We start from the raw sequence: 24,224 nt of genomic DNA on the forward strand, positions 1-24,224 counted from the left end.
ACCTCTCCGTAGTTTATAGCACAGTTCACAGCGTCCCAGACCACCAGGGTTGAATTTCACATCTTCAGCCCCTGCGTCCGTGCAAGGAGGTCCTTTTTCTTGACCTGCCGCGTCAGCACTCGGAGCTGGAGTGGCAGATTAACGAGCGGCAGCGCAGCATTGACATTGGCCGCTGTTTATGGCCGTGATCAAAGGTGATTGCCAGCTTTGTAACCTTCCCCTGTAAATTGAGGATTATGGCCCTAATAAATTTCCGAGCGAACCAGAGGCACTCTGTCAGACGGTGACATTTTGACATTGGTCCACTGTCTGGTGGTTATAAAGACAAGCGCTTCACGTTCGCCGCAGGACATTGGCTCCCTTAGTTTAGCGGGGGGGGGGGAAAACACATGACAAAGAGGTTGCATGTCATGAAGTGACTTTGGGAAGTATCAAGATCAAATGTCCCCCCCGACTGTAGTGACACTTCCCTCAACAAGTGCGCTTTGACATTGGGCACTGTGCACTCCACCACGCACACACGCACACACACACACACACACACACAAGACTTCCCAATCTTTCGCCTCCTTTCAGATCCTCGCCTAGCATGACACCAGTTGTGAATACTGTATGAACTTGCCAAACAAGTGTTTTTTGGATGTGGAATGACTTCACCAAGATTTTATCCTTCAATGCCACTCACTGGCTGCGACAAGGACTTTGCAGTCTGAGACAGCTGCTGCCAAAGCGCCGTCTGTCCTCACCGTGTCTTTGCAGAAGAGCACAGCGACTCTGCGTGCTCTGAAGGGATTGGCGACCTCCTGACGCAGTCCCAGGGCTTCTTAGGAACCGCCTCCTCCGCCTTCTCAGCAGCATTTCATCAACATCAAGCAAAATAACTTTCACAGTTCATGTTTAGAAGCCAGTTTTTTGTGGGCTGCTTCTCCAGGCTTTGATAAGCCGGGTCTTTCTTTCTTTATTGAGGTCTATCCAAATAGTGATTTGCAAATTGCAAACATACATTTGTTGATCGTTTGGGAATTTCCTCTGCTTTTCACTCTCTCAGGTTCTTGCCAGTACCAGGTACTTGGTAAAGAGTCCAGTGAGTGTTTACTGCTTCGAGGTTGGAGGTGTCGTGCATTCAGAGATGCTGTTCTGAAGACGCTGGTTCTAACCAGTGGTTACTTGACTTGCTACCACCTTTCTATGGTCTCATATTGAGTCGGCCCATTTTGACCTATTATACCACTGACATCAACCAAAGGATTTTCCTCCATGCAGCTGCCTCTTGCTGGATAGTTACTCTTTTAAACCCCAGAGATGGTTGTTCAGTGCCTTCATTTTTTCCTCCTTAAAAAGAAATCCATAGTTAATGTAAAAAAACAAAAAACAAAATACATTTCTGGATGTCTATATGTATGTGTATGTATGCATTAGTGAAGGTATTTTTGTTTTGATTGGCCTCAGCCGTTTGTTGCCAAATTGGAAATGAATAGGAAAGAAAACTAAATTGACTAATTTGAATGTCTGTATCTCTTTATTTAGTAATAATACACTTAATATAGGTCAGGAAAAAGCTCCCTCAATCCCTAAATATTTCATCACTTTCTTTATTAACCTGGAGGTGAATATATACTGATATGCATATTGCCATTAACCGCACTCATTGCGTTTTTCACAGGCTGTGTAGGAGTGAGTGATGTACTCTAAACAAAACAATAATGGAGCCCTTCCAGGAATTTTCTAATATAGCAAAACCCCCAAGCTGATAGCGTGGCTCTGTGTTGTAAATTTGCATCCATCGAAGTTGATTGAGCAAACAGATGCCGACTGATGGATCCATTTGTATCCACGCGCCGCGTCTCCGCGAAGGCCGGCGTACTTGGATTCGTTTTCTGTGGTTCTATGGCAAACAAATGGAGAGTAAATGAGCACTATCCCATAAACGTCTACTCTATTTACCCTGATTTTATCTCATCCGCCCTGTGTATTAATAGAGTGTATAGCTGTTTACCATTGTCACTCGTCTCTTTTGTCACCGTGCCCTACTTCTCATCGCTCGGATGCATTCGCGTGAGAAATCTTGAGTGCTTTTGTGTGTATGGAAGTTTTCTGTGAATATTGATGTCATCTTGGTCTTAATGTCAGAGCATTACGACTTTGTTTGGATTTGTTTAAGTGTGTCTTCTCCAGTGTGCTCAACATGCATGTGTGTGTGTGCGTGCGCCAGAGTTGTGGTAGATAGGTAGGAGCACTGGGTAGACTTCTCTCTCTCTGGAGTGCTGTTGATGATAATTAGTGTGGAGAGTGTGTCCCGGGAGACGGCCGTCCAAGCCTCCTGCTTGTCCGCCTGCCCGCGGCCGTTCAGGCATCTGCCTCACTGTGCTCGCTGCCGCTCGGAGTGGATGTGGAACACGCACGTTATATATCCTTTAAGTATATATTTTGGTCAGAAAAGGTTCTGTATAGCTGGGAGTGGCCGAGCGTTGAGCTCTGCTCACGAGTAGGTTGAAGGGGATACAAGTATCACACTTTACAGGAGTGACTTGCACGATGCTATTGTAACTGTGCACGTTGTTGCAGATTGATCGACGGTATTATTCTGTAGGGAGAGTGGTGAGCCAGTGGAGGGTAGAATTGAGGGTCATAAATGTATTGTGTAGCAATGGTAAATTATAGTTGTTATCCTCTATTAATGGTCGTCATTGCTGAAATGGAATTTCACTCGTAACGTCACATTTTTTCAGTCTGAGCTGTCGAGAGTAAATAAAACACGAGTTCTGCGTCGTCAAGAATTTCTTTTAAGGAACGCACTGCTTATATGAATCATGCAAACTCTTATCTAACAGTATTTTGTCATAATTAATAACTCCGTTATTGCTGCGTCAAACCTTTGGCTATACACAGCTCATAAACTTTTAATGCGTTTTTTTTTTTTTTTTTGGTTGCAAAACTAGTTTCCCCATTTTTAATACAAACTGTTTATGAGTTGGAACGTTGCAGAAAGTGCCGTTGTTACTTCTCCATTCTCTTCTGCCCAAGGAGACTGTCAGTGCCTGGGGGAACACCTGCAGCCCCACAAGACTTTCCCGGTTATCAGCACCTCTTTTGGGGAAGTTTGCATAGTTGCTTTTTTTCGCGCTGATCCACGCTGCTCGGCGCTATGGGTTAGGAAGGAAGTTTGGTTCAAATACAAAGGGTTTGTAAATGGTAACCTGTTAACCTTTGATGTGACGTCTGCATTCTCGTAAATTAATTGCACCTCTTCAGTGGAAAACAAATATGAATCCTGGTGAATCGGGGAGTTAAACTAATGTGCGCTCGATTACAGTCACGCGCTTTACACTTTGTTAAAGGCTCATTGACACTGGTGGAAAAAAACAGCAAATTTAGAAGTCGTATGAGCCAAAATTCAACCCCGTGTATCTGACTTGTCAAGGCCTGGTGTGATATGATGAGACCGGCCGTTGAAAAGCCGTTTAACCCGGATCTGTAACAGGATCCGCTCACCGTTTTCTCCCGTAAACCGTAGACTCAAAAGATTGACGGGCGGAGACACGCGCCCAGGCAGCACCACTGATTCTCCCACGGCAAACGGTTAGAATCGCCGGGGAGTTGGATGTTTTGGAAGAGGAAGCCCTGCAGGCACCTGACAGCAGCCAAATGAGCCCGCAAAACAGAGAGGAAAACTTACTCTGCAGCTTGTTAGCTTGTTAAGGTCATGGGATACGCTCCGGCTACAGCAGACAGGTCCATTTAGTCTTTTCCTCCCCAGATAGTTTTTGTTCTTTCTTCTCCTTTATTTTGAAGTTTCAGTCCTGTATGTATTGAAATTTTTTCAAGTCATCCTGCTGGCTTTGTCACGATAAGACATTTTGCTGAACGATATATTGTCCCAGAAATTATTGTGATTTCAACAATACAATTGTCAATGTCGTTTTTAGATCGATTTCCCATTGATATAATAATATAGCATAATCATGCATGTACACTAACTCAGTGCTAATTCAACTGTCAAATTAAAATCTATTGAAGAAAATGTATGCATCCTAACTAAATAAAAACATAAAACAAGAAAAAGCATTAAAAAAAAAATGTGCTGTCTGCAAATAGAAATTACAGGGGCCGTCAGAACTAACAAGTTCCTTCTTATATGTTGTACAAAATTGATTTATTGACTATTGTGACAGGCCTTCTTCCTGCCCTGCCTCCAGACTCCTGCAGCCTCAGTGGGTTACAATTGGAAGCGCAGTATGTTCAGCGGCTGAAGCCCATAAAAAGGCATGGCGCTGTGGACGAGGCTGCAGTCCTGACCCGTGTCTGGCCCTCATTACAGTTTTCCAGTTCTGCGAGAGAAGAGGCCGGCGTGGAGCGATGTCTATTGTTCTGCTGCAAAACAACCTATTTTATCCTTAATGAAGTCTCGCAGCAGCTTCTCGGGAGAGCCGTGGCGCTGAAAGCATGCTAATACACTGTGCTGTGGCACGGGGAGAGTTTGCTTTGGCATGAATTGTGATTTACCAGTCAAGTGGGTTTTTTTTTTTTTTTTTTTTTTTTTTTTGTTCTCAGTCGAGGCCCACTGATGATTGGCTTAGTTTTTAAGAGGGTGGAAAACAGGGCTTTGGCTCAGCGGCTCCCTATTAGAGTGGCCATGTCAGGCTAATTAGCCTCCAATCAGTCCCGACAATGAAGGGTTAGTTGGGGTTGCATTTGGCTGCCTCATCAAGAGATGTTAAACCAAAACACTCCTTTACAAGCCCACCCCCCACTCCCTGCCTCCTGTGTTTCTATTCTTTTCCACTCATGAATGATGGAGTGATCCACAGAGAGAAGGATGGGAAAAAAAAAGATTTGCGTGGCACACCATCCTGAAGCTCTTGAATACAAACAAGGCCTAAAAAACGCAAACACAGCGTGCATGCGTGAAGTGTTCGCCGCCTTGTCACATGTTTCATGTTCCAGTTGCAACCGTGGGTGTCATCGTTCAGTTCTTGGCCTATCTGTGTTTGTGAAATATTATCAGATATTAATGGTAGACTGGAAAATAGCAGGAAATGGTGTTGCTAATTAATGCCAATACTGAGCTTTTTGGTTACGTAGGTCACACTAAACAGCAGTGTCCAAGTAAAGATGTGGACACTGCATCCGCTGTCGCTATTCCTTGACATTGGAAGCATTGGACAGAATACACAAACAACACCGAAAGAACCGAAAAACAAAAAGAGTAGAACCCTTGTAGAAACATTATTCTTCTTACTTCTGGTTGTAGTGTCATAAAATAATATTTGTCTTATCATTTCCTCTCAAATATGCTCCAATCACACCCAATATTTCTCTTCTCTCTTCTCTCTGATGCCCGTGTACTTGACATTTTAATCCTGTTCCTGATAACAATAAAGAGAGAGGCAGAGTCTGGACTGGTGTTGCAGATGGAAGAGATTGGACAAGAACAGAGTAGCGCCTTGGCTCTGTTGTCGCTTCAAACCAAATGATTTAGCCATTAATATTTTTTCGTATCCCCCTGTGTCATGTTCCATTCTTTTAGGTTTGAACCCTGAGAGGCGCTCGGTGGAAAAAACAACCTGCGCGTTAAAACGTTGTTAAAACTGACTGACATGTCATTAACATGCGCGTATGGGAGTTGTTTCCTTTTGACGATCCAGCTATCCTCATTTCTAAATGCGTGTCGGATGCACGCACACACAAGGTACAAGGTAGTTGCAGCATCGTGCACTGGTGCAGAGACTCAAATCTGGGACATATCCTTGTCACCTATTCATTTACAAAAAAGAAAAAAAAAAGAAAAACACAAAACAATATGTTTTTAATAGCACCAACAGCTGGAGCTGACAGCCTGTGTCTGACAGCTCCACCCTGTCTGCAGCCTGGATTTAAAAAGAGGGAAAGAGAGTTGAGAGGTAATTCAAGAAAGGTGGAGTTGGAAATCCTTCGCTTGCACTCCAGGTCCAGGGTTTGGAGCCTATCCCAACATTGCCTGGAGAGGAAGGCACCCTGGACGAGTCACAAGTTTATTTCTAGGCCACATAGATTCACATCAAAATTAAAATTTAGTGTTTTCATCAACTAATCTGCATGAGGGAGGTAGCTTCAGTACCTGCAGAGAACCAACAGACACAGGGGAAACCACACAGAAAGGCCCCCGACCTTCTCATTGAAAGTGTCGGCCCACAAATGAACATGTAAGCAGGACAAAAAAAAGAATCAAATGTATGAATCTACCAGTACATCAGTAGTCTGAACAGGAATGCCGGATATTCGCAGGCATTGTGGATCGTGTGTCAATGAAATTTCGAGTTGCCGCTGCGAACCCCCAGGGTTAGTGAAGGGTTTGCTCTTTCTCCTCGCTTTGAACATGCATATTGTCTGCTTCTGTCCCTCAAGCCCTGCAGAATGTATGATGAACGCACTCGCTGCTCTCTCATATCACCACCAGCCTGTTCTGGAATGCAACAGTTAGCCGGCTTTATCTGGATCGCACTATATCTTTCACTTAAAAATCCCTGCCCAGAACAGTCCAACCTAAAAATGTCAGTTACTCTCAAATAATATTATGTTCGACCTTAGGTATGCTTTGGGAAGCCAGAGCTTTTAATTGTGACTTTGTTTTCTTTATGTCAGTCGATACTACCCTGCTGCTGCTACTGCTACTGCTGCTGCTGCTGCTGCTGCTGCTGCTGTGGCTGGTCTCTACTCGCGTCCTTGTTGTGTATGCAGCCACTGAATCTGAATTGGGCATTAGGATCTGTTGCCAAATCCGTCCGAAGTGGTGCGGATGTTTGATATACATTGCACGAGTCCAGTGCACTGGCAGCAAGCACACAGCCTTTGAGGGACAATAAGGTCTATAAGGCTCTCTATACGACACTGCGCAACCATATGAGCGGACAGCCTCTCCTGCGACACTGCGTTCACCGCCTCGCAAGCCCTCCGCACTCAATTCCCCGTGTCCCTCTGCTCCCTCTTTCCCTCCAGTGCACCTGGTTGAGTCCCAGGAGATGGCTGAATCTGCAAGAGTACCAAAGCAAGAAGCTGATGCAGGAGAGCGGCGTGGCCGTCCAGCGTTTCTACGTGGCTGACACAGCTTCCGAGGCCCTGGAGGCTGCCAAGAGGCTCAGTGAGTAAAGGCCTTGCGCGCATGTACACACACACACACACACACACACACACACACACACACACACACACACACACACACACACACACACACACACGCGCACACACACCGAAAAAGGTCATGCACTTCATCATTATCCAGTCTGCTTTATGGCACCTTGAAATTGTAGGAATTTACCAATGACCCAAGAAACATCCAATGAATGACGATGGCACCTGTTAGTTTTACCGGCACTTGTTTTTTGCTACCCAATTTTCAACTCTTTACGCAACAATTTCCTTTAATCTTCAGAGTAATAAAGTCCATTTGGCCTCTCGGCAGGCTGACCTTTTTGCATTAACAGGTTTGGAATGCAACACGATGTTCCCAGACTTCTGACAGTAGCTGTGTAACTCTGTATTCATTCTTGTTCTTGTTGTTTTTATATTTTGCGTGTTGTCCTTTTTGGCTGGAACATGATGGCGTCTTGATGGGAGGGAGACTAAATATTATTCTGAAAAAAAAAAAAAGTCTATTTATTATTTATTTGTTTTTCTTTCCACATCGACTCTTTGCTAACAAGGTGGCTGCAGGCGTCCTGCAAGCTGTCACGTCACTGCTGCTGCTGCTGTTTAATTGCACTCTTGTAATCGTACTGCTGTTGCCTAACACTCAATTTGTGCCGCCTGATTCTATGGTTTTGCTACATGATGTGCAAATGGCTGTGGCTAATCAGGGTTGAAGTTTTATCAAGTTTAATCTTGTCTTGATGCCGTATGATTATGTGCTGCAGCCCGCGCCTCACCGACTCTACGGCTGTGCCTGTTTGGTTTTTCATCATTAAGTCATCCGTGCTAATTTGTTGCACAACCTCTTGTGTTGAGCTTCGTGATTTGCGTGCATAATCTTTCTCTTTTTTTTGTGCTTTATTTAATTTTAATTATCGGAAAGAAGTGAGACTGTCGCCTCCCTGCCGGCTTCCTTATAAATTCTTGCGTGCAGTCGAAATAAAAGAATTTTATTTCATCGCGGATCTTCACAAAATAGACCGTCTTCGCATGAACAAAGACGTTTTTACGCAAATTAGTATGCACCCACACATAACTTACTCTGACACCCGCTACCTTCTCTGCTCCACTTTCTTCCCACACACAAAATTGGCGAAGACACACAGTGTAGATTTCCACCCTCGGCTTTATATTTTATTCAGTGTCCGCTGCCAATGACTGCAGTAGCTTTCTGATGGCGCATTCATGTTGGCTGTCAAGCGGCAAGGTGCCACTCTACGTGTGAGTCTGCGCTGGCGCACCCCATGAGCCTCGCTACCGGGCCTGGTTACCATTCAAAGAAAGATAAACTGAATAGGAGAAAACAAAAAAAGAGCAATCTGGTCTGTATTTTTACACTAGTATGTGTCTTAACAAGCACATATTTGCAGGGCCCATATAGCAAATGAGAGCGAAGCCAGAGGATTTTATACCAAAGAGTCGGAGCCTTCAAATTGGATGGATCAAAACGAAGCAATGGGATGTCACCCGTTTGTTTAGAAATTAAAGCCGACTGGAAGAAAAATTATGAAAAACGGTTGCTTGAAAGCATGCTGCAGGTTTTTGACACCACCCACAGCTGGGTTGTGGCTCCACCCTCTGAGACTGCCTTTGTTTTTTTTCCTCTTGCAAACATGTGTGATGTCCAACAAAGCATCGGTGCGAACCTAAATATGCTGTTTTTCTGGCAACCTCAAGAGTGTTTGGCTAGTTCCTGGGCTGTGAGGCTACTTACTGGAAAAAAGGGAACATTGGTATAGTAAAAACTTTCACAGCAGCAATTTGGGTTGTTGTTGTTGTTGTTGTTGTTATTATTACTTAGTTGAATTGGACTGTGACTATTTCAATAATGAAAGCCCTTTCAAGTAAAGCTACTTCCGCTGAAAGAGGTGCCAAAGCAAAATTTTGCTTCTGCAGCAGTAACTTGCGGGTGACTTAGTGAAACAACCTCTTTATTCCCGCAGCGTGCTTAAGAACTGCTTTATACTCTCATCTCTGTGCACTAAGCTTTCACAACCGTCTACTTTGTGAGAGAGAGTGTGCGTGCGCTTGTGTGTAAGTTTCTTTTGTACCCCGACTAGCGCTGGCATACTTTTTTAGCACATGCAAGGCAGCATCTGATGCTTTTTTTTTCTTTTTCTTCAACTACATACTTTTCATGTTTTTACGCGATCGTGCCGCGGCCCACACACGGGCCAAGCCCGGTCAACCATGAAAAGGGTTGGAGGGCTCGAGGAAGGAGATCAGCAACCCTTCCAGTTTGAATCTGCCAGGCTGAAATACAAACCGAAGCCACGTTCGCACTTCACATTCTCAGCCAGGCAAAGACATTTCACCACAGATTCACAGACGTCTTTCTTTTGCTTCATACCTCACAAAAAAAAGATCCGCTGGCAGATTTGGGCTGCAGATGGCAAAGACGTTTTGCAGTTGGAGGAATCGGCATCACCGTCTGTGTTTGACACCTCGCATTATGCTGCAAGTGATATGTAAGAAACAACCATGGTGGGAATAAAACAAAACAGTATGTTTGCTCACTCATGCAGGTGGGAATTTGCCTCCGGCTCCTCTGATGCTTTTAGTAGACCACCATTAAAACATTTGGCAGTCAATAAATAGACTGATAAACACAAAGTGCCTGTGTGTTAACGTGAGCTTGTTTTCACCAATACACAAACATTTAAAACTCTTAAGCCCCCCCACTTAACCCTAAAGTGGATAAACAGTTGACGGTTCAATTGCAGCTACGCCATGTAGAACGTCCTGTCACTCATTTCCTGTGCAGTGGAGTGCTGTAACTTGACTAAAGTGGGCTGCAGCGGAGATTAATTTGCCCAATTATGACCAAGTAGTAGTGCAGTGCTCAGCACTGTTGTCTCACCACAAGAGGGTTCTGGGTTTGATTCCCGGGGCCTGGGGCCTTTTTTTGTGGAGTTTGCATGTTTTTTGATCTTTATTTATGTTCTCAGTTGTCCTAATGTTGTTAGTGAGCTGCTGCTTCTTTAAACACAGAGTGCTTCAGGTGTTCTCCTTCTTCTTCCGCCTTCGGGGAGTAAACTTGCGACGCCACACCAGGCCTGGCATCGTTTCCAGTGTCTATGTGTAAACAGAAATTTTTCTGACGGCTTCGGGTAAACTTTTCTTTTCAAGAGCGTTTTTGAAAATGTGCACTTTCAAAAAAATCTGTTCCTGTGTAAACGGCCCCTACAATAAAAAAAAAAAGAAAAAGAAATGGCCATTTACTACTGATTCCCTTTAAGTCCAGTGACATCTCCCAGTGTGAGTTTGCTCTTTGGCAGATGGATGACTCAATACTCGCTAATGGCTAATGGAAAGCCGGCCTCGGAATTTTTGTGGCTCCATGCCGGTGGCGCCGTGTGGCGAGTTACCAGAGAAATCCAAGGATTTGTACCGTCGGTCCCAGTGGGACGCGGCGAATGGCACGGCAGCTCCTGCTGTTTGTCCGAAAAACCACCGACCCAGATCTGGACGCTCAACCCCGAGCTTTTAATCTTCCCGTTGTGTGTGTGCATCTGTGTTGGTGACAGCCGAAGCATCGTGCTGCACTTTTGGAAAAAATGAACTTTTGGCCCTGAAGTTGCGTTGCGTAACTTTTCTCAGTCATCAAGTATTTTCTTTTTTTTGCTTTCGGAAAAAATTGGTGTTTATATTATGTTCAAGTGTAAATGGTCTGCATGAGGCCTCTTGTTTCCTCCCTCCTCATTATCTCTCTGTCTTCTTTTATGCAAATAGGAGAAATATATTTTTATTCCGGAACACTGTTTTCAGGTTTCTGCAGTGTCTCTATTTCCACACAATCCACGACGTGCCTCTGGGTGGGGGGGTGGTGGTGGTGGAAGCCCTCAAAGCTACAGTCAGAGCCGCATCCCAAAACACTCAACCCATTAAAAACATATATTGTCAACTGTGTTACGAGCCATTTCGCTCGGTGCCTCATTAGGCTCAACAAACAAGCAAAGTAAAGAATGAGAGAGAGACGGAGAGAGTGCTCTTAAGAGAGTACTTTTGCTCGCTCATTAATAAGAAATAGCAGCCATTGCTTAAAATAAGCATTTTGTCGACTGATGAAAGGCTTTGTAATAAAGGTAAGTGTTGAGCCAAGACGCCTCATCAATCCACTGCAACCAGGAAAAGACATTGTCCTCGAGTTTCACTGTGATGCACACACAATGTTAACAAATGCAAAACTACTTTGTGGCCATTGGGGCCTCATTCGTTCACATCAACGGAACATAAACAGGCTTTGTATAAAGCTTCATATGCACATCCGTCCACTTCCTATCTGCCTTTTCCCTGAACTCGGTGTTGAGGTGCCTGCTGGACGGTGTCAACGCCGGGCTACACAGGGAGACAAACAGCCGTGCACGCTCGCCACCGTGGTGTGACTGTGCCAATTAGCCAAGCAGGCATGACTCCAGGCTGTGGGAGGAAGCCGGAGCACCTGGAGAGAACCCACACACACACGGGGGAGAACATGCAAACCCCCGACAGAAAGACTCCCAACCTGGGAATCGAACCCCTGACCTCCTCACTGTGAGGTATCAGTGAGCAACGCTGCCGCCCACATATACACATACGTACATACAGCCATACATACATAAATACATACATATGTATGCACTGTATGCATGTAACTTTACCTCAAGACTGAATTGCTCTTTCTTCTGCATTCATGTAGGCAAATACATTACAGATGCCAGATTAGATATTCAGATGTATGCAGGCGCACCAGGTTTACACCATCTATTCACAGGGATATGCAGCGGACACGCACGACCGTGCATGGTTCCGTGCAAGATCAGATTGCTATCTACCAGTTTTAAAATTGTCCTATAATGAATACAGATTCCTCCTCAGTCTTCAGAGCACCATAGGCACCCAACTCCGGGTGTGCACGTGCGCCGAAACACCTGTGCCCCGCTCCGGCGAAAAGAGAATGCGATTACACAGTCCACTTTGTGTGTCGCCACCTGCCTGACAGATGCATCTGTTGAACAAATCTTGATGGATTTACAGTCTGAATTCTAAATCAAAAGCACATTCTCGCTCCCCGGCTCGCCTTCGCTAGCGAGGGGGGGCCCCCGCGTCGCGTCTGCCGTGTCTCGCACCTCAGCCGGCAATCACTCATTGACAAGGCTGCACTCGGAAGGAGGCATCGCTCCGGATTGTTATCCTCGCCGTGTGCGGAGCGGCGGTGATGAATGGGAACGAAATGCCCCCCGTGTTTATGAACATCTCATATCGGCGGTGCCGGAATGCCTCGTCCTTCCGTGCCATTGTGATCCCCCCCAACTTTTCTTCGAGGGGAAAAAAAAAAAAATTGTGCTGCAGTGCCACTTTTTCCGTGTCTCTGGGTATTTGCTCTATCCATCTCACCGTCCCGAGTTTTTGGAGTTAAATTTTTTTCTTTCACTTCCCACCTCAGTCTCATTACCTACCACTCTCTCTCTCTCTCTCTCTCTCTCTGTCGCTCTCTCTCTCAATCTGTTTGTTTTTTTTCACATCTTTGTTCTCGGCGATGCCTAGCTGCCAGAATGATAATTATCAGCAGTGGGAAGCGTTTTTAATTTATTTAACTGGGTGATGAATATTCAGCGTAAACAGCAGTTTTCATGCATGGCTGTCAAGTCTCACGTGTGCTTATTAAAGGGATTGGTTCATTTGATATGTGGGCTCACTGAATAATAGCAAGCCTCCTTGACATTAACTCACTGATGAGGCAGGTGTGTGTGTGTGGATGTATGTGTGTGTGTGTGTTTGCAGGCGCTGTTATGTCAGAGCGATTTGTGTGAGAGGACACGCTCGTCTTATAAGAATTCACTCCATCAATTTCAGCGCGCGGCCTGCTTCAGACTGTCAAGAACGTCGTTTGCTGAGGGGAAACATCTGTTACAGCCTTAAAAAAAAGTAAACATTTTCTTGCTATACGTGTGTTTGTTTGGTTTTTTTTTTAGGTAGCAGAGGCCTCTGGTTTAGTTACCTGGGGATATTCGGAATCTCTTAAAGGAGAAGTAAATGAGACTTGCACTGTGCGTCACATGATGTGTAAATAAAAATAGCTTGAGGCCAAACAGCACTGTTGTTTCACTGATCCTAACGTGATGTTTCTCTGTCTGCTCATCCAGTTGCTTGCTCGCTGCGGCGGCTCAGACCCCCTCTGTGCCCATGGCTTGTCATCTGTGCATATATTCACGCAACGCTAGCAGCACTTTCTAGTTTAATTTAAGATTCATTAAGTGAATACAACGGGGAGGGTGAAATAAAGCCCATTCATGTGGGTATGGAGATGAATGCTTTGCTCTTGTTTTTTTGCACCATATCCGAGTCTTGCCGGTTCCTTGTGTCCACTGTTGTTTGATCAGATTTTTGTGTTGTAACTTTAATCAGCAACTACACACAAATGATTTTGTCTAGTTTGAATGCTAATTGTCTTGAAAAATGGATGACACAAAAGCAGGTCAAGACGAAAACCAAACATCCCAGGAAAGGGTTTAGACCTGAGAAAGGCCTTCTTTTTGCACGCTCAAGTGTAAATGAACAAGAGTGTTTGTACCAGGCCGGTAGTTGGTGGTGACATTGACAACTTGACACCGGTGAGTTCTTCAAAAATGTGTCTTGTCATCTCACAATGTCATCCTTTCATGTAGTTTGCAAAAACGTCAATAACAAAGTATAACACTAAGGCCAGGACCAAAAGGCAACACACATCCATCAGACTAAACTGCATGACATTAGATCATGGCTGTGTGTAAACCAAGCACGAACCCTACAGCCCTCTTGTAGCCCAAATGCTTTTATTCCTCTTTAAATAATTTTACGACGGCTGGAGACTCAGTACCTCAGTCTTTTGAGTTTGGGGACTGCAGGACTTTGGAAACTTTCACACCAATCAAGATCAACAGGTGGGTGGTTGAGACAAACGAAACAGCAGTGGCGCACTGACTGAGCCCGGCAGTGTTGTTGGCCACTGGCTGCTGCTCACGCTAAAACCCGCTCTCCATCGGTGCTATTAGATAATAGCATTGATCATGGCATGGCTGTGAAGTCGACAAAATTGTTGACTTTACAGCCTCACGCCGTGCTGCAATACAACTGTTCACACCCAATGTGCCTTTAAATTGCAATACCCCCCCTCCAACAGTTCTGCTTCCTCTGGCAGCGTGCAGAGAAGCGTTTACACCACCGACGGGGCCCTGGCACTGGTGTATGACATCATCCAGAAAACACCATATGCTCCGTCACTAACCCAACACACTGCCTTGACTGCGCCATCTGTTGTAGGAATGCTGTTTTCCCAACATAAGCATCACATGCCGCTCCGAGGACCTGCATGATGCCTGCATCTTAGACAAGTTCCAACCTCACAGGTTGGACTGGGACACGCTAGGCTGTCTTTCCCCTGTTGACACAGTTACTTCCTGTGCCTTGGCGGATGATTCAGGCATGAAAGCTTATTAAGTGGGAAAGGGTCAGACATCCCGTGTCGGAAGTTCCCATCGCAAGTCTTTCCTTGTCCAATCAGAGCTCGTTGTGGCCCACTGCTGCTTGGGAAAGACCTCCGTCAGGGACCAGCCTGTCCCAGGGAAGGTTCCCATGAGGCAATACTCATTTATCAAGCGGCCACCCCGCCCCCCTTCGTGCTTCGTAATAACCCTCTGACTGTAAAGTTGGAACAGCGCCACCTCACCCTACTATGAATATAATGGCTGAAAGAATTTTTGAAATTTGGTCAAAACGGTCTTGATAGGAATGTATTCAAATCTAAATTTAAAATGCACAAACAATTCTGAACTTGAACATGAGCAAACACACACTTACAGATGTGTATACTTAAAGACAGAACACATCACACTGCACACACAAAAACACAACACTATTTGTTCTATTCATTTCAGCTGCCTTTTCCCCACGTATGAAATGTGCCCTGGGATTTTGCACCCTTTGACCTAAAGCGTTCCTCTGCCGGACAGCTTCACAAATCAAACAGATATCTTCTGACCACGTCGTGGGCGTCGAGAAGTGATGTGTTACTGCGGCACATTAGCGTCACTCATGCTTCAGTTCTTCTTTTTATGTCACCGTGTCCCCGGCAATTGCACAATGATAAAGTCATTACGCGAATAATACTGGCCCCTAAATTGCATGTTTTATTAAGGCCATTACATGCTCCATTGCCTTGTGAATTCGTCTGAAGCAATGCAGTGATTTTGATTTTCCTTACACTTGATCTCCCGTTGCCTTTTCCTCTTCCTCTTTTTTCCTCTTCCTCTTTGTCGTGATTATTCGTGCCGTGATTAGATGTGTACGCAAACCATTTCTTTCAATGTCATTGCAACCGTTCTTCGATCTTGTAGATTCTCTGGCTTTAACCAAAGCCCATCTTAGTTTTTTTCACCTCCATGCATGTGTTCCATCCAACGGAATGTCTCTGTCTTAACCTTAAAAGTAAATCCAGACACTTCAACTGGTAATCACTTAAAAAGGAACAGTTCTTGGCTTGGTGGAAATATTCTCAACTAGACAGCAATGATAGACATGGCACTGAGTGAGGAGGACGCAGCATTTTTCTAGATCTTTAAAATGCAAGTTGCTAAACTTTGTTTGAATAGCCCGCCCCTCGGTCAATGATTGACGGATCAGCGAGGAAAAAAAAACAACATTATTTTCTTTTCCTTTTTCAGAGCTGTTCTTGACATTATGGTCTCGTGGGACCTGCTTCACCGCTGCCTAGTGGGGACAGACACGTATACATTAACTGTCAAACATGGTGGAAACATGTAACATGGCGAGACCTCTCCTCAATGCCCATCCCCTCCCTCCTCATTCGCCATCCCCACTAGAGTCGCCTCGCCTCGTGCGCACTCCAGCACTTCAAGAGCCTTTTAAGACCACTTTCATCTTCCCCTTCAAAAAAAAAATAAAGCCGGGTCTCCGGTGAAAAGCGCTGACAATAGCAGTTAGCGGCGTAGTTGGCTCAGCCAATGGCCCCTTCCTTTCGCCTCGGTCTCTATCTGAAGTAGCGAGGGATGAGACGACCCTCTCGCAGCTTTGTCGGGATCCACTGTTGGTGCACCAGCTGGAGCCCCACGTCTTCTTTCTCTGTGGCCCCTGTCCACTCAGACACCGAGGCAGCTGCTCATCTGCTCAGGCAAAATTGATTTCTGCAACGGGGCGCTTGAACTTCAAAAGAATATGCAAATGGCCGAGTTTGTGACCGGGAATCTTGATGCTTCCCGAAGGACCCGACGTGATATCAAGCTGTCTGAAACAAAAGAAGCAAACTTTGCTTTTAACCCTTAAATGTTTTTACACAATATCGTTGTCAGAGCAAATGAGATGACCAAGTTGTAAGAGGAGACAGTTTGGAGTTGTTTTGAGGGAATCTAGTGTATTTCAAATTAGAAACACACACATGTTGAGTCCTTAAGACAACAGCGACCGCCATCTCAGACAACTGCGTATTGTTCCCTGTGAACTTTCATTTATTTGTGGCAACGTACTCTGCAGAGAACTAATGACCATAGGCCTAAAACAGCATGTTTGTGCTCCAGAGATTTCCAAACCTGCAACCTTGTTGCTGAGAGGCGACGGTGTCAAAAACACCGTGCCAGCAACATGGATGTTTTTAAGATGGAGTTGAGAGTAACTTCATGCACGTTTTGCATTACACAGTAGTTGCTTATAGTTGATACGGACCCTCCACCACTGAAGCTTGATTCTTGTGTAAACATTGCTGTGGTGTTGCCACCGGTTCCTGAAAGTATGTGCTGCATTCTCCCATGCATTACTTTGACTATTTAATATAAGGGAAAATTTAAAGACAAAACAAAACTTCTTGCTGCTGCCCACTCTGGTGACCCTTTTCTTTTCCTTGCTCTTCTCGTCCTCAATTCATCGCCCTTAATTTTTCCCCCTCAACAGTATTTCAGTCTGTTGTTGCCCTGTTGCAACACCACTCCACCGATGTATTGCTTCCTCTGTCTCTGTCACTTGTGATCAACGTCGCTGGTCGCGCCGCGCCCCCAAACTCCGGTATCAAAAAAAGAAAAGAAAAAAGTAAAGAAAATGGACAAAACAAACGGGTCGTGCGGCAGCAGGACCTTCGGTGTCCTCGTTTGCCACTTTGATCACATTTCAGAGGAAATAAAAAAAAACACCCACGGGGAGTCGGCCAGGGGAAGCTGCAGGTATTTTTACCCGCACCACCTTCACTGCCTGCGGGGGCCTCTGATGATGGACAGAAGAGCTGTCAGGCGGGCCGCCCTCTCGCAGAGAAAGACAGATGTTAGTCTTCAGTTTTCTGTGGCCGTCAAGACGGCGGCCCCCAGAAGAGTTGTAAGTAAAAAAAAAAGAAAAAAAAAAAACGAGGGCAGCAGCGTGGCCTCCTTGCAGCCGCATTAGCTCCCGACTGAAGGTTTGCACTCTCCTCTTCTTCAGGCAAGCATTGGTCTGGCTCTCACTCATGCCTGGCCAGACAAAAAAAAACCAAAAAAAAAAAAACCTATGCATCACAAATTGTCTTAACAGCTGTAAATAGGCTTTGCAGAGCAAAGGCATCCTGTCCCTCAAAGAGCTGATTTCCGTAAGCAGCTTAGCGTCGCCACCTCCTCATTACGCACCCCTAACCTGTTGGCGTTGTGGAAATTATTCCTTGCACATCCATCCTTCTCCTCAATGAGGATCAAACTAATGTGCCGGTGCAAGTAAACACGTCGGGCGTGTTGGTGTGGTGCGATGCAACAACATGATTGTGCGTTTTTTTTTTTTTTGTTGTTGCCGCCGCCGTCGTCTCTGCTCCACTGTTGTTTTTTTTTTGGATCTCTGGCCATTAGGTGCGCTTCATTAATCACGGAGTGGAAATTGCCTCGCAAGCACTTTGCTGTCCGGCCGGTGCGTTTAAACCAGCTGATGTTGGTCATTTCTTTTAGAGAAGTTTTAGTCATTAAAGTTTAAAAAAACACACACCTTTTTAATAATGATATAGAAGCACCTTTGTTTTGCACACTTGTCACTAATTTAAAGCACTGAGAACACACTGCCTTTCAGTTGTGGTCCCGGTAAACGGAGTCACAACGTTTCTGGGGGGAAAAAAAGGTTTTTTGTTTTTACCAAGAAATTACATTGTTTTTTTTCTGCCATGCATGAAACCAAACTGCGTCATCACAGGCATCGGCACTGTGCCGCTCTGTATCACGATGAAAAAGTGAGCCGGGGGTTTGCGGTGACCTCTCCGTCATTGAGAGGCGACCGGGGCCATTTCAGGATGTCATTAAGAGTGCTGTCTGTCTGAAATCCAGGTGGACCTGGACTCTAATGAGGACTCGGCTGTCATGCAAGCCGTGACTGGAGGAGGTGTCACATAAAGGTGTCACCGTCAGCCCCGGACAGTGACATTCTCCTCCACTGTGCGGCATCGAGACGGCATCATTAGAGGCAGCGGCGGACACGCGGACGCTGCTTAAGCAGACAGGACAGTGGGATCGTAACGATATATGTAGTTGCTATGTACACGGAGGTCAAAATGTTCCTTGTCTTTGATTTGAAGCTTCCAAATTTTTGGCCCTCGTTACGCCAGTTTTAACATTTCGTTTGACATTTATGCCAGTGGCGAGGAAAAAAAATGTTTTATTTAAATTTTTTTCAGGGGGAGGGTTGATCTTATCTAAGCAGGTATTTGGTTTTAAGATGTCTAAGGTCGTCACATACTGAGGTTGCTGCGTTTTTATTTTATTTTTTTTTCATATTTTCATATCTCTCCTTTGCGGTTCATCTGCCATTACTGCATGAATATAGAACAATTTTCCGTCTGACCTTTTCCTCCGCCTGACAGAATCGGAGATGGTGAAAGTTTATGGAAAGCTGAAACTTGTCCAAGAATAATAGCAGTGTTGGCGCTGCGCTCGGCTCGGCTCCGACACGCAAGAAGTCGCCGCATCGCACGCCATCGCACGCGACCTCTTCCACTGACCGCTTCCGCCGTTTCAAAGTGTAATTGAAACATAATGTGTCAGACAGGCTATCACAGCAGACATTACGCTGCGTTAAAGGGCGCCCTCCGTTGACCTTTTCGGCAGTGCATGCAGGCGGGCGACAGATCAGACCTGCACAGATCAGGCAGCTGTTTTCTTTTTTTTGGGTGTCGGATACGTGTTTCACTCTCACATTGAAGTTTCCTCTGTTTTCAATTCATAATGTTTGGAAATGGAAAAACCCACCAGCGCTCCCTTTTCCTTTTACGCCAGTTGCATGCAAATGTTGATGCTCAGATTTTTTTTTTGTGCTTTCAACCAACTTTAGAAGCACATTTAAACAAATCCTTTTGTTTAACATTTCATGCTCCTTGTACACGGTACATCCGTCCATTGGGCTGCAGGCGACCCTCAGGTGCGCTACACCCAGGAGGTGTTGCTTCACGTTGGGCACAGATGCTGTAGGTTCAGAAGTCTCTCATCTCTTTTTCGCATCCGTGGGCATCCATCCATAGGAACGCTCGAGCTCTCAGCGGCGTTTGATCGTAGCCCCTTGCCCGTGTCTTGTGTCTCTGTTTTCTCCTCCCTCCCCCGAGGTTGATTAGTCACCTCCGTTTAGCCTCCACAGCACTTGCGTCGCGGCGGCGGCGGCGCCAAGATCCAGCTTGATCCACCTCCTCCCTCGATGCAGACGGTAGCCGAGCCTCTTCTCTCTTTGGACTGAGGAACAGCCTGCATCTGTCCCTCACCAGCCAACGTCCCCCCTCGCGGCTCAGCCTCGGAGGCTCAATTAAATATCAGCCCGCGCGGCTGTATGGCACAGCGGTGGGAGGGGGCGAATCAAGAAAGTGCAGTTTTAAAAGTGCACCCGAGGTTGAGCGCGGCGACGTCCTCCTGCCAGCTGCCGTCACTGGCAAGCGGACTGGGAGTTGATTTGCACTCATTACTGGGAAACGAGTGAGGCCTCAGGATGATGACCACATTACTGTGATAGCATGCGATGCATGCGCGCGCGTGTGCGGAGGAGATGTTGTGCGATGTTCATCTCTCTTCGCCCGTGTCCCCGAGATATAGAAAATAAAGTGGGATGAAAATCTCTCTCTCTCTCTCTGCCTGTTCTGAATGGGCCACGTATGATCCAAATGGAAGCAGAGAAGGGATTATGCAATGTGCCTCCCCCACAAAAAGCCTTTTTTTGGTTCGAGTAATAACCCCCCCGCCACACCTTTTTTTTTTTTCTATGGTCTTTTCTGGTTACTCTTAAGCACACGTGTACACTGGATGTGCCGTATGGGCAGCGCTGCATTAGTGTGACCTTTTGGGCGTGTAAATTTAATATTTCACTCGTCCGCTGCAGGAACGTCCAGCCTTCGGTCGCACTCGCTGCCGCTTTTTACTCATTAGGTTCATTAATGCACCGTTCTCTCCCAAGATTCTCTGTTCGACATAAAACGCGCCTTGCGACTGATTTTTTTCTCTCTCTCTTTCCCTCTGCTCCTTCTTCTCCTTTTTCCATCCACTCCCCCCGCTATCCCTTTTGCTCTCGTTAGGGACCAACCTTATTCCGCCAGTGGCCGTCTCGTGTCTGTCACACTGGCCAGCTTAATGGCAGCTCTGCTCTTTACCATGCAGCGTGTTCGCTCTGATCTTTGAGGACATCATTATCCTTGCCGTGTATTTCTGCAGAGAGTAGTCTTTCTGTGCTAATAGTAAAGAAAAGAAAAGAAAAGGATGTTATTCATTTTCCCCTTCTGATTCATTCTTTTTCTTGCATCTAAAGCTGAGAATAGCATATATGTTTTTTTGATCTCGCAGTCCTTAGGATGTAATGGGAAGGATGTTAGCGCACATTAAATCATGTTTGCTTTGTAGTCCCCTCCTCTCTCTCCCAACCCGAATCTTTCCCTACTCCTGTTTATATAGGCCGATGCTGCTGCAATGTCTTGTTTGCCTCCTAACAAGCAGCTTTGCTATCAATTACTAAAATACAGCCAAGGAGGAACACCTGTCTCCTTCTCACCCCATTACCTCGCTGGGAACATTACAAACCTTTTAATATATTTAGTATATGTCTGCTTTGACTATTTTTTTCTTTTCCGAGGCGCCTATTAATGTGCCAATACTCTTCTCAACACGTCAAACAATGCAAGCCTCCCCTTAGGAAAAAAAAGAAAGAATCAGACTTCTTCTATTGTTCTCCAGCTTGTTCCTTTTTTTCCCTCTGCCTTTAAAGCAAGAAAGTCATTTCCTCTGCGCCGTCCCCCTCCGCTGCACATGCCCGCAGGACACACTATTTCATCTTGCTTTGAACTCTTTTAAATTTGGCACAGAAGCAGTTTTTTATTAACATATTTATTCATTTATGACTCCTCTCAAAATCCTTTGCATATGAGCACAGCCTTTAGTCTCTCTTACTCGGCCCCTGTCACTCTCTGCAGCGCCGGTGTCGCTAATGCGGCGTTTGTTTTGCCACTTTTTTTTTTTTTTTTTTTTTTTTTTTTTTTTTTTACTTGAAGCACACCAGACGTTTGGCAAGTGCATGGCACTGAGGCTGGATTGCTCGACTCCTGAAATCTCGCTCATTCACGTTGCCAACTTCTATCAGGGCAGGCGCTTCCAGCCGGTCTTCATTTCTTACAAATGCCGCAACCAATCAACTTCTTTTAATGGGTAAAGATGAGAGCAGGAAGTGACTGCGCTTTGAAAAACAACAAAAGAAGAAGTAGCAAGTAGGAAGAAGCTACTATGAGTTGTAAACAGCGGCTGCTGCTGCAGAGATTACCGTGGATGCTTTTATAGCAGCAGGTTTACCACAGCTGGATGGAATTTTCACATTAAAAGGAAGCAGAGGAAGAAAAAACAGGACCTAACACCTTTCTACTTCAGTGCTGATTGGCTCTGGCAGTAGTTCAGCGACACACCAAATAGCAACTACTTAAGTCAACGATGCGCTGCTAATGTTGTCGCTCACACCGTCGGGGAGCCTCCTGCTCTTCCATCCTGCTTAAGGTGACAAATCTGATTGGCCCGCCCGAACGTGATAGACTCGAGTTTCGCCCGTGTCGGCTCTTTTCCAAAAAAGCTTTCCACGGTCAATTTTACTAAATGAACACGCAGGATTGGTCCAGAGGAAGAGCTCTGCCTGCTGTGCCAGGTACCTGACTGGCACCTCTCTGCACATTCATCACGCCGCTGATAAAGTTTTTGCCGGGAATGGACTCGCTCCTGAGTTGCCAAGGTCAAAATGTGCTGATGGATCTTTCCCGCTCTCGGAACATCCTCTTTCCACCCTGATGGCATCCACCTGTCAATCGCCTTACTCCCTCCATTCAGATAATAATAACCCAGCCTGCAACCGTCTTTTAAGTGTCCTCGCCCCATTTGAATATAGGGAGATTGTGTGTGCGGGATTGCAGGGCAGACAGCTCGGCGGCCTCCTGATGTGCCAGTTCCCGCAAGGTGACAGTGACAGCGAAGGGGAGGCAGGATGGACCGTGTATAATTGGAGCGGGGTCATTTTCCCCACCAGTTGTGCACTTGCTGCCAGCAGCGATACACACTAGGGAAGTCCCTTCATGCTGCTGAGTGAACCGTGACAGTCGCAGTGGTTTTTCCTGGTTTGAAATATATTGGGGCCAGGCATATTTAACTGGTATGCATCACTGTTTTAGTGCAGTCACTCAACTTTGTTTTGTAAAACGCTAAATTGGATGCTCAGCGCTTTGCAGAATCAAAGAAAAAGGAAAAAAAAAGAGATGGGGATGGAAATGGAGAAGTAGAAATAGGATTGAATAGGGAAGTAGAACTAGCAAGTATTGTATAACAGCAACAGTTTTTGCTGTAATTTATAGAGGTATTTGTGATGAAGTGCATTTTCCTGAGCCTAAATGTAAAAAAATGATTGCCGCAGGTTTATTGATCTGAACATCTGATCATCTTTACTAAATCTTGACAAACTTGGACTTTGGTCTTTGGTCTTATAAATGTACAGAAAACTATGCTGTACGTCCGATTTGATAATAATACAAAAGTAATGGCAGCTCAAATCGACAATCGATAACAACTGTTATGATAAAACGTCATCAGCAGCGCCGTCGAAGCAAGACTGGTTTAGAAACTAAAGGCAAAGAAATCAACGCCGAGAATGAATTGTTCATTTGTGAACAAACATCCGCTGTATGCCAATAGTCCCTTTTTTCTTCACCCAACATTTTATGGAAACAAATGAGTTGCTATAGGATTCGTTCCTGCCATACACACACACACGCACACACATACACACACACACACACACACACACTGTGCAAATCTCACTCTCCTCTGGTGTGTCGGCTTAATTTATCGCCAGGTATTCCGCACATTCCTCCTTTTTTTCCTCCCTCCATTAATCCAATCAGACAGATAAGAGGACCTTTCTCTCTCTGAACCTATATATCTCTTTCTCTCTCTCTCTCTCTCGCTGTCTTTCAGATGCCAGGGAAATTGTGCTCAAAGCTCAGATTCTGGCCGGCGGCAGAGGCAAGGGTGTGTTCGACAGCGGCCTTAAAGGTGGAGTGCACTTAACTAAGGAGTAAGTATGCCCCGACGTGCACTAAGAGCACACTGAGAAATACTGAAGGACAAAGACAGTATTTGTCAGACCACAGTGGTTTTTTGAAGTACAGAGGCTTGGGGAAAAAAAAAGGAAGTCTTTCCCAGGGCGCACAGTTTATGGGATTTGTGCAGGAAATAAACAGTTTTTCGGTCTTCCGGGGTCTTGTTCTCAAATAACTACGCTCAATTAAATGTGGAAGAAGTGATTTTCTTTTTTCTTTTTTTTTTGGACCAACAGAAGCCTTAATGCGCCATAGTGAGTTTTCCTCCTTCGCTATGATTGGATTTGGTCCTGCTGCCGAGTTTTATTTCGTTGTACCGCAGGATTACAAAGTGTGATGTTGTATTTCCCTGGCGTAATATCACGCACTTATCTCATGCATTTTTCAGAAGGCTAAACAAAAAAGGCAGGAAATAGGAATTATGTGCCCAGGCAGCACAGTTTCCATGCTGTCTTTTTAGTGAAGGTACCTGCCACTTGCTGCTGCCCTAAAAGGC

The 24,224-nt window shown here is 45.4% G+C and overlaps 1 protein-coding gene across 1 annotated transcript in view; it reads left to right on the plus strand.

Annotated features, from left to right (window-relative positions):
- suclg2 (succinate-CoA ligase GDP-forming subunit beta) overlaps nucleotides 1-24,224 on the plus strand; it is a 74,057-nt gene that overhangs the window by 8,092 nt on the left and 41,741 nt on the right. Inside the window, exons 2-3 of the mRNA XM_076014229.1 lie at nucleotides 6,976-7,117; nucleotides 23,604-23,703. Coding sequence (XP_075870344.1) covers nucleotides 6,976-7,117; nucleotides 23,604-23,703 — 242 coding nt within the window. The remainder of the gene's footprint in view (nucleotides 1-6,975; nucleotides 7,118-23,603; nucleotides 23,704-24,224) is intronic.

This window comes from Nelusetta ayraudi, unplaced genomic scaffold (genome assembly GCF_046127955.1).
Source record: "Nelusetta ayraudi isolate G7.1 ecotype Tasmania unplaced genomic scaffold, CSIRO-AGI_Nayr_v1 ptg000168l, whole genome shotgun sequence".
NCBI lineage: Eukaryota > Metazoa > Chordata > Actinopteri > Tetraodontiformes > Monacanthidae > Nelusetta > Nelusetta ayraudi.